Source organism: Scardinius erythrophthalmus (genome assembly GCF_964197995.2).
Source record: "Scardinius erythrophthalmus genome assembly, chromosome: 15".
In the NCBI taxonomy this organism is placed as follows: domain Eukaryota; kingdom Metazoa; phylum Chordata; class Actinopteri; order Cypriniformes; family Leuciscidae; genus Scardinius; species Scardinius erythrophthalmus.
In genome coordinates, this window is record NC_138235.1 from 14,489,752 (window position 1) to 14,499,606 (window position 9,855).

Genomic DNA, 9,855 nt, shown 5'->3' on the forward strand with positions numbered 1-9,855 from the left:
CACAGTTTTAAACATGATGGCTTTCTTTTTCCATGAGGGGGTTTGGCATCACAACGGCTTTGTTTCCAGGCGGACTGTTAAAGAACGCGACACACGTCTCCCGGACATCCTGTAGAACTCAACCCATCAGATAATGATCCAGATAAAATGTTTCCAGTTAAGTGTGCCATATGCATCAGACGTTTAGCCAACGGTCCGTGGGCGTGACGTCTGACGATGAGACTACCGGTAAATGCTAGGATATTCTTGGTGGTTTCTGAGTGGTTATTAAAGTTTTATAAGTGGGTCCTGAGTCATTGCTGGGATGTTCTAGGCCAGATAAATGGATGGATGGATGGATGGATGGATGAATAGATAGATAGATAAAACGACAGATAGATGGATGGATGGATAGACAGACAGACAGACGGACAGATGGATAGACAGATGGACGAACGAGATAGATGGATAGATAGATAGATCAGTGTAGACAGACAAACAGCAGCAGTTTTCACAACAGAAAAAAAAAATCAGTGACATCTGATGCAAGCCACAAATCAATTAATCAAATCTACAGATAAGTTGAGACAAGCAATCGCCTGTCATTTGACCTCCACCTGTCTGTGGATGATGGAGCTGATCTGTAAGTGTGGAGGGTGGATCGACGCGCCGGTGAGGTGTAGTGATCTTTAAATAAGCAGGCTCAGGACTGATGTGATATGTAACCGATCGCTCTGGCAGGGATTGATGCTGGATGATGTAAGGCACTGGTCAGGTATATTCAGCTTTGGTTGATCTACGCTCATCAGATGTGTCTGGGCTGCACCGGTTCGACATGTCGTGATGAATATAAAATCTATCGTATGACAGTTAACAGCTGTTTTACAAGGGCGATCAGATGTCTCTCCCTGTTAAAGGTGAGAAGGTGAGCCTCTGAGGAGAGATTGGTTACAGCATTGCCTATATGAACCTCTATTAAAGTTTGATCCTTTAAAATCAGTCTATTTTACTGTTGTGTGATAGCTAATTCCTCTCTCTTGTATTTTGTGTTTTATTTATTTTTTTTATTTTTTTTTTTACTATTTTTTTTACTTTTTTTGTCTTTCTCTGTGTGTGTGCGTGTGTGTGGGTGTGTATCGAAACAAATGTCTGTGTTTGTGTGCTTGCGTGTGTGTCTGTGTCTGTGTGCGTAGTTGTTTGCGTAGTGTGAGCTCTAGTTTCTCTCCAGCATAAGGTTACCCAATGCGGACTTTAATAGATTAAGCCACTCTGAACCCAAATGTAGAACAAGCAACAAGCAGAAACAACAGCCGGACAGGAGACCCCTCTCTCACGAGAGGTAGGCCTGTGTGTGTGTGTGTGTGTGTGTGTGTGTGTGTGTGTGTGTGTGTGTGTGTGTGTGTGTGTGTGTGTGTGTGTGTGTGTGTGTGTGTGTTCAGTTAAAAAAATGAGTATTTGGCAACATCTGTTCAGACACCCTGACATCCTAAATGTTTGAGTAATTTTGTTCTAAATTATCTGTAATTTCAATGTTTTGTAAATGTAAATGTTGCTTTTAATATCCTCTATATGCTCTACCATCATAAATTTTGAAGTGTGAACATTTAATTTGTCAGATTATTGTTTAGATTATACTGTTTAGAACTAAAATAGGGTTTTATATGAAATATATATATATATTTTTTTATATATGTATTTTTAACTTTTTATTTATTAATATACGGTCAAATATGATATGTTGCGTGAGATTCACTGATATAATATTCAATTTAATGACAAGAGTCATTAGTTATTGTTATTGTAAGAGTTCTTAAGATTGTTAAAAATGTCCAGCTATAGAACTGGAGCTAGAGCTATGATCTCAATAACTATATTGAAATGATTTTCAATTTGAAAAGATCCTTATAGAAAGAACCCCACAGTGATAAATGGTTCTTGATATGAAGAGGGTCTTTGCTAAACTTGAGATGCTGAGAATTTTTTATTTTTTTTTAGTGTATAGAGAAAAATGACAGAATATGATGAAACTAAAATATAGGATAGAATAGGGTCATATTTATTTGAATTTACTTCTGTGACTTTCACATCATGTGAAACATAAAAAAAGAAGAAGATTGAAACCTAAAATTAAATTGCCTAACTAGAATAGCTAATTATGAAAGATTTGATTAGATTTTCCCGGTGTGATTTTCTCTGCCAGCAGAGGTGGTGTTGAGTGACGCTGAATATATTCCTGTAAATATCATTATCCAGCCGAACAGCCCTGATCAGCATCACACACTTCTCTCAATAACATTTTCTCTTCTGCTTTATTCTTTCTTTGCTTGTATTTTTTCCAAATATATGTAAGTATGTCCTGCTACATCAGTGTTTCTTCATTGTTGTAATTGATTTCCCTCGGAAAGCTATACAACTATTTAAACTTATTTAATCTTATTATACCTGTTTTAGCTTCTTTACACTGGTTACCTGATCATTTAAGATTTTATTGTTGACATACAAAGCATTAAATGGTTTGGCGCCAATGTATTTAGATGAGCTTTTGAGACCTTATATGTCTTAGATCTTATTTTAACAAATTGCTGGCTGTTCCAAGAACCAAATATAAGACTAAAGGAGACGTCTTCAAAGTTATGGAGTAGTTTGCCAGTGGATATTAGATCTGCTGAATGGGTGTCTGTTTTTAAATGTCGTTCACAAACGTATTTGTATAGACGTGCATTTAGTATTTTTGTGTGTTCTGGGCTTTGGGTATATTTTATATTTGTATTACATTTTGTTTGTTCATATATTGTATATAGCTCTTCATGAATGTATTCTTAATGATTGTGTTCTTATATTGTGTAAAGCACTTTGTGCATTGCAGCGTTAAAAGTGCTACATAAATAAAATTTTACTTCGTTTAATGACAGCCTCTCTCTCTCTCTCTCTCTCTCTCTCTCTCTCTCTCTCTCTCTCTCTCTCTCTCTCTCTCTCTCTCTCTCTCTCTCTCTCTCTCTCTCTCTCTCTCTCTCTCTCTCTCCGTGACGCACATGTTCTCTGTTTTCTGGTCAGTGGCAGCTGAGCAGGATGACTCATTTTTGGCATCTTTAATTAAACATCTGTTTGCGCCTCTCAAACCATGCTCATATTGAGATTTAGCCTGTTAATGCAGGACTTTTAGAAACCTATAATACCTGTACTGTACATCAGAGGTGGACAGTAACAAAGTACATTTACTTGAGTACTGTACTTAAGTACACTTTTTGAGTATCTGTACTTTACTTGAGTATTATCTTTTCTGGAAACTTTTTACTTTAACTTCACTACATTTGAAAGACAAATATCGTACTTTTTACTCCACTACATTTCTGTCAAGGCCCTTGAGTAGAAAGTAGTAACGTCTGTCAAGGGATGATTTTGGTTTGGAAATGAAAGTCGGGTTGACGTCAAAACCCGACGTCAGACAGACATTGAATTTTGGTTGGAAATGAAAGTCGGGTTGACGTCAAAGCCAAAAAACTAAGCCAAGGGCACTATTTGAGGGAACAGCCATTTGGGTGTCCGAAACCATTGTAGACGTTATTGAGTACACTTATTCAATCTCATATTCAATCCCACTACTGGAACTGTGTTCTAGAAATAAATGTGATATTGATATGAGGGTAGGCAGGCATAAGGTACTGTAAGTATTACATTCAACAATGCAACAATAATAAAACAATGCATTGACATTTACTTTTACTTTTGATACTTAAGTACTTTTAAAAACGAGTACTTCTGTACTTTTACTTAAGTAAGAATCGGTCTTTACAACTTTTACTTGTAACGGAGTAATATTTGACCAGTAGTATCTGTACTTTCACTCAAGTAAGGAAGTTGTGTACTTTGTCCACCTCTGCTGTACATGCATGAAATCAAATCCAGTTACACTTTATTTTGATTGCCCACTTTAGACATTCTACTGACTGTAAGTAACTTTGCAACTACATGTCAACTTATTCCACTAACCCGAACCCTACCAGTCTACTTATACTCTAATGAGAGTTAGTTAGTTGCAAAGTTACTTTTAGTTGGTAGAATGTCTAAACTGGACCGTCGAAATAAAGTGTAACCTAAAACTAACTCCTGTTACACTTTTATTTCAGGGTGTCCTTGTTTCAGTGTAATTATACATTAAAGTACTGAGTAAATTAACTACTTACTATAGGGTTAGGGATAGATTAGGTTTAGTCTAGGACTAGTTGTAATTATGCATTTATAGTTATTACTATAGTAACTACATGTAAGACGTGTAAAGCCTGTTTTATACTTCTGCGTCGGACCTACGCCTAAGCCTCTACGCTGTAGGCAACGCGTTGGTTTTCATTTATACTTCTGCGTCGTTGTCCGCGTTGACGCGCAATTACACTTGCAGAGGGAGCGTGCATGTGAAACCCGAGGGAGGGGTTCTAGCAGACCAATCACAGCGCTTGTGTCCGCGTAGAGTTGACGCGTTGTTACATTTTTGAAGAGGTGCACGTCAGGGTACGCCGAAGGGTACGCGCGCTACACGCAGCCTACGACGTAGCTACGGCGTGAGTTCGACGCAGAAGTATAAAACAGGCTTAACAAGGACACTGCAAAACTCTTTATTTTGTTTGTTTATAGCCATTGTTTTTAGCATTGCTCTGTGGTAGCTAATGTGTTCGAAGCGGTGATTTCTAGGATATTCAGGATGATTGTGGTTAACCAAGTCATGTTCATCCCTGATATTGTTGTCTCTACATTGAACTCAGAGCCCTCCTTCAATGTAAGTCAGTGGGATTTTGCACCTGTTTTTCATTGTCCACCAGGCAAAAAAAGTCACTTAGAAGTGTAGTAGATCTGAGGTATCATTCACATCCACGGTACAAATGTGTGGGACGAGTTGTATTCAATTTTAATGTCATTAGTCGTGTTTCCATTACAGATTTGTGCAAAACATTTGCGATATTTTCTAAATGTCGAAATGACGGCGTTTCCATTAATTGATGTTATGCGACTAAACTTTTTTTTTTTCATCTCGCAATAAGTCATTCCAAAAATCATGGCAATGGATGTTGGGAGGTTTACATATATCCCAGCCACCGCACTGGCCATTATTTTTAATGGAAGGAGACGTAGGTGTGTTATCCAAGCATTAATGGCAAGGAAAGACACGTATACTTAGGAGGGCCATGTATGAGGTGTTTCTCCCTCCTATCTGCTTCAAGATCTTGAAAAATGTTGGCATTTGTTTGTTGTTTAGAATCCAGTATTCCAGTAATTATTTTGACTTGTATGATTTTAATCTTCTGTCCAAACATACTGTCATCTTTAAAAAATGATTGACTTTTACGTACGCCAGATGACCTTCAAATGCATAAATTTTGCAAATGCGTATTTTCAGTTCTCAGTTTAAATTTGCGCAATTTGAAGGGTAATGGAAATGCGGCTATTGATTACCGGGGTTAAAACCACCAGAGAGAAATACTCAGTCCTGTTATTAATGACTTGTACAGCTTGGCTGAAGGCATTGCAACATTTCCTCTGAACCCAATGCAGGTCAGTGGAATAGTAAGTGAATTAGATGAGGGGCGATTGTTTTCCCCACAGTCTTGGCCTTTACTGGGCCAACAGTTTCTCTTTCTCTCTCGGCTTCCTTGGCTCTGCTGCTATCTCTCGACTTCTCTTTCGGCGGCTCTCTTATTCTCCCACACCGCCTCACAGGCCAGGACTCTGGTGTCAAGTGTTTGACAGGGGTTACACATTAGCTGAGGTGATGTCCGGCCGGCTGTTGTGTCAGAGGTGTGTCACCATAGAAACGGGAAACGTCACATTAAGAACAGCAGGGAACCCGTCCAAATGTCCGGTCACATGTACGAAACTCGAGTTTGTGACAGCGAGAGGATATGGGAATGCAAAGAAGCTTTGCAACCTTTAGCATTTGAGTGTTAATATGAATGGGTGACTAGGTCACATTTTACCCCAAAATCAAAAGAAAGAAAATACAAAATTATTAAATATTTTGCATAAAGCCTGTTTTAAGATGCACATACATTCATGATAATCAATCTTTCCAAATTCTCATTCATGTAATCTGTCCAGTTATTGTTAATGGTGTTATCCCTTAAATGTTCTTTTTTTTAATGCACTATTTATTGTTGTTTAATAAAAACATTATTATTTATTTAAATTAAACAGTACAACATATACTACCATGATGTATAAATACTTTTGGTTCCACTTTATATTAAGTGTCTTTAACTACTATTTACTAACATTTAAATTAATCATTTAATACAATGCACTTACAATGTTTTTACATTTTAAATTGTACTAAAAAATACTTGCATGTAATTGTCAGTAATTAATTGTCAGTAATTAATTGTCAGTATATATACATATATACTGTATCCCACTGTTAACCTTTCCCTTACCTCTTAACCCATCCTTAAAGGCCCACTGAAGTGCCTTTAAACGTGTAGCGTTATTCAATGTGTTGACATAATTTCCACTGAAACAGGAAGACAGGGCGGGACATATCGAACAGCTCCTCCCGTTTTTTAAAATAGCCAATAGCGTTTATTTTATATCACAACTCGGCCAGAGCCGTTGAGCTCGATAAAGCTGCAGTTTCCTCCTAATCTCTAACCGTTTCTCCTCCTATTCTCCTCCATATCGCTTTAAAATACAGCATTCTGTGCAGAATTCAAATGCTGATATGTTTTCTGGCCTGCGCCGACTCACACATTTGATCCGCTCTGTGCTATCGTGTCTCTGGTCCGGAGCTGCGGCGTGAGACTGACACGAAACCAGACTTCATTCGCCCCAATGGAAAGCATATTTACACTTTCTGAATCGTTCCCTATCCCCTATGTTGTGCACTATATGCCATTCACCATGTAGAAAATAGTAAATGTGTGAACAAGTGACCGATTTCAGCCGCAGATTCAGCGTCTATTTATAATGTAGGGGGCGGAGCTTCAGATTCTAGAGAGCATTTGATTGGACAGAAAATCTGAAGAGAAGTGCAGAGTGATGTCATCAAAATCATTGATCCATATTGGCGGAAGTGAGAGACTGTAAGTTTTGAATGCTTATATCTTCTAAATGCAAATTTTGTCATTGTGTTGGAGCACACTAGATTATAGATAACAGTAAGACGAACATATTCATACTAAAAGCCAAAAAACATCAATTTTGGATTCATGGGGATTTTAAACCTACCCATACCACCCGACATGTCCCTAAACTTGTCCCGTATCCCACCTCAATAGCAGCACAAGTGTTTTGCAATACAACACAACAAGTGTATTTTTATGTAAGTACATAGTAGCTAAAGACACCTAATATAAAGTGTGACCATACTTTTAAAATAGTTCATTTAATATATCATTATTTCTTTTGCATTACAGTAATTGTGAATTGGAGGAGGACATGTGTTTAATTCTCATAAAAACATTGTAACAATGAAAAAATATACTAAGAGCTGAACATGTCAGTCCAAAAGAGGATGTTTAACGTTTCCTTCGTGGATTGTGATAGACTTGTGAAATTTGCCATCACTCCCACATTTGCAGTGTAAAGTAGATTATCAGCGAAAACAAAAATAACCCAGCAACGACTGGCATTTTTGGAAGTGTTGTGATGCTGACACCTCCCAAAATATGTCACCTTCACCAGCTGCTCTCCTTAGGGTTCGTCTCAGAGCAGTTACCAAGAAACAATGTGCCTCTCAAACACCATTTACTGCTTTAGTCTGAATTTTACTATGCAAAAACACGCTCTAACACTTCTTCTTTGTTTTGCAGGTCACATCACTGTTGATTCTTCCTCAGTTTGTTGACCTTCACCTCAGAATCAAATGCAGAAGAGCATTTGAAGTATTAAACCAGTGATTTTGTTCTGGTGAAGGTAGAATTGGGCTGTTGTGTGATATCTGGGGCCACATGACGGTCCAGGCTGGAAGGATGGAGGTGGCACTAGTCGACTTTGACAGTATGGAAAATATTGACAACTGTGTGGACAACTTCAATGACCCAGACTATCCCAATGAGATGACAGCTTTGACAGTAGAAATGCCAGAGTTTGGGCCTGGCAGCACCTACTGCAATACTGCAAAAGTGTCACCATATAAAGAGAAGACCCCACCAAATCTGGATGTACCGCAATCACCTGTCCTGCCCCCTCGCACAAGGAGAGGACGTGCTAGCTGTGCTAGTCTAATTTCCAACTGGAAGTTACTTTTGAACAGTGAAGGAACACAAAGTGAGACAATCTTCAGTAAACTGGCCAAAGAATGCTACGAGGACTTGTTTGTTGATAAGCGAGGTCTTGATGAGGGTGATCAGAAGGTCATCATCAACATCGCCGGTCTTCGCTTCGAAACCCGCCTGAGGACCCTCAACCAGTTCAATGAGACTCTTCTGGGCGACCCAATGAAAAGAATGGGCTATTTTGACCCAATGAGAAACGAGTACTTCTTTGACCGCAATCGTCCAAGCTTTGATGGGATCCTCTACTACTATCAGTCGGGGGGCAAGATTCGCCGGCCTGCGAATGTACCTTTAGATGTCTTCTCAGATGAGATCATCTTCTACGAGTTAGGACAGGAAGCCATGGACCAGTTCCGCGAGGAGGAAGGCTTTATCAAAGAAGTGGAGGTCCCGTTGCCGTCCAATGAGTTCCACAAGCAGTTCTGGCTGCTTTTTGAGTATCCCGAGAGCTCAAACGCAGCCCGAGGGGTTGCTCTCGTTTCCGTCTTCGTCATCGTCATCTCCATCATCATATTCTGCCTGGAGACTCTCCCAGAATTCCGTGAGGAGCAGGATATTTTTCCAACTGCTGGTTTTTCCTTAAACCAAACGCATCCCTCAGGTTCTCCTCCAAGCGCCTCCCCCAAAACCATCACCAGCACCTTCTCCGACCCCTTCTTCATCATTGAGACCGCTTGCATTATCTGGTTCTTCTTCGAGCTCCTGGTGCGTTTTATGGCCTGCCCAAGCAAACGAGAATTTTTCAACAACATCATGAACATGATTGACATTGTCTCCATTGTTCCCTATTTTGTCACTTTGATAACTGAGATCGTGACCACCACCCATAAGACCAACACAGGGCAGAATATGTCCCTGGCCATCCTGCGAATCATTAGACTGGTGCGAGTCTTCAGGATCTTTAAGCTTTCCAGACACTCCAAAGGCCTGCAGATCCTGGGCCAGACACTCAAGGCCAGCATGAGGGAGCTTGGGCTGCTCATCTTCTTTCTCTTCATTGGCGTCATTCTCTTCTCCAGCGCCATCTATTTCGCTGAGGTGGACGACCCCAACACCCAGTTTGTTAGCATCCCTGATGGATTCTGGTGGGCTGTAGTTACCATGACCACTGTGGGTTATGGAGACATGTGTCCCATTACACTAGGTGGTAAGATTGTGGGCACTTTATGTGCCATTGCTGGGGTGTTGACCATCGCCCTGCCAGTGCCTGTGATAGTCTCCAATTTCAACTACTTTTACCATAGAGAGACAGAGCAGGAGGAGAAGCAGCCCATAGCTGAGACAACCGATGAAGCTTCAAAGTCAGGGAACAATACAAAACATGCAAGTAGTTCCTCTCTGAACAAGGCAAATGGGAAGTATTAAGTATTAAAACCCATATTGAAACTTCATTTTCATGAGCATAAATCACATTAAACATCTGCAGGTCATATTTCACCCCAAAATCAAGAGATTATTATGGAAGCTTGTTTCCGCCACAAAATAAAAAAAAATAAAAGATAATTGCGACTTTTTATCTCACAATTGCGAGTTTACATCTCGCAATTCTGACTTTATTTCTCAGAATTGCGAGATATAAAGTCAGAATTGCGTGTTTTAAAGTCGCAATTGCGTGTTA

The 9,855-nt window shown here is 39.5% G+C and overlaps 1 protein-coding gene across 1 annotated transcript in view; it reads left to right on the forward strand.

Annotated features, from left to right (window-relative positions):
• The window catches only part of kcna10a (potassium voltage-gated channel, shaker-related subfamily, member 10a), a gene marked incomplete at its 3' end in the record, with an annotated part of 28,705 nt that extends 19,103 nt beyond the window's left edge, over positions 1-9,602 (forward strand). Inside the window, exon 2 of the mRNA XM_081387470.1 lies at positions 7,773-9,602. Coding sequence (XP_081243596.1) covers positions 7,911-9,602 — 1,692 coding nt within the window. The 5' untranslated portion in view covers positions 7,773-7,910. The remainder of the gene's footprint in view (positions 1-7,772) is intronic.
• Positions 9,603-9,855: the final 253 nt, after the last annotated feature.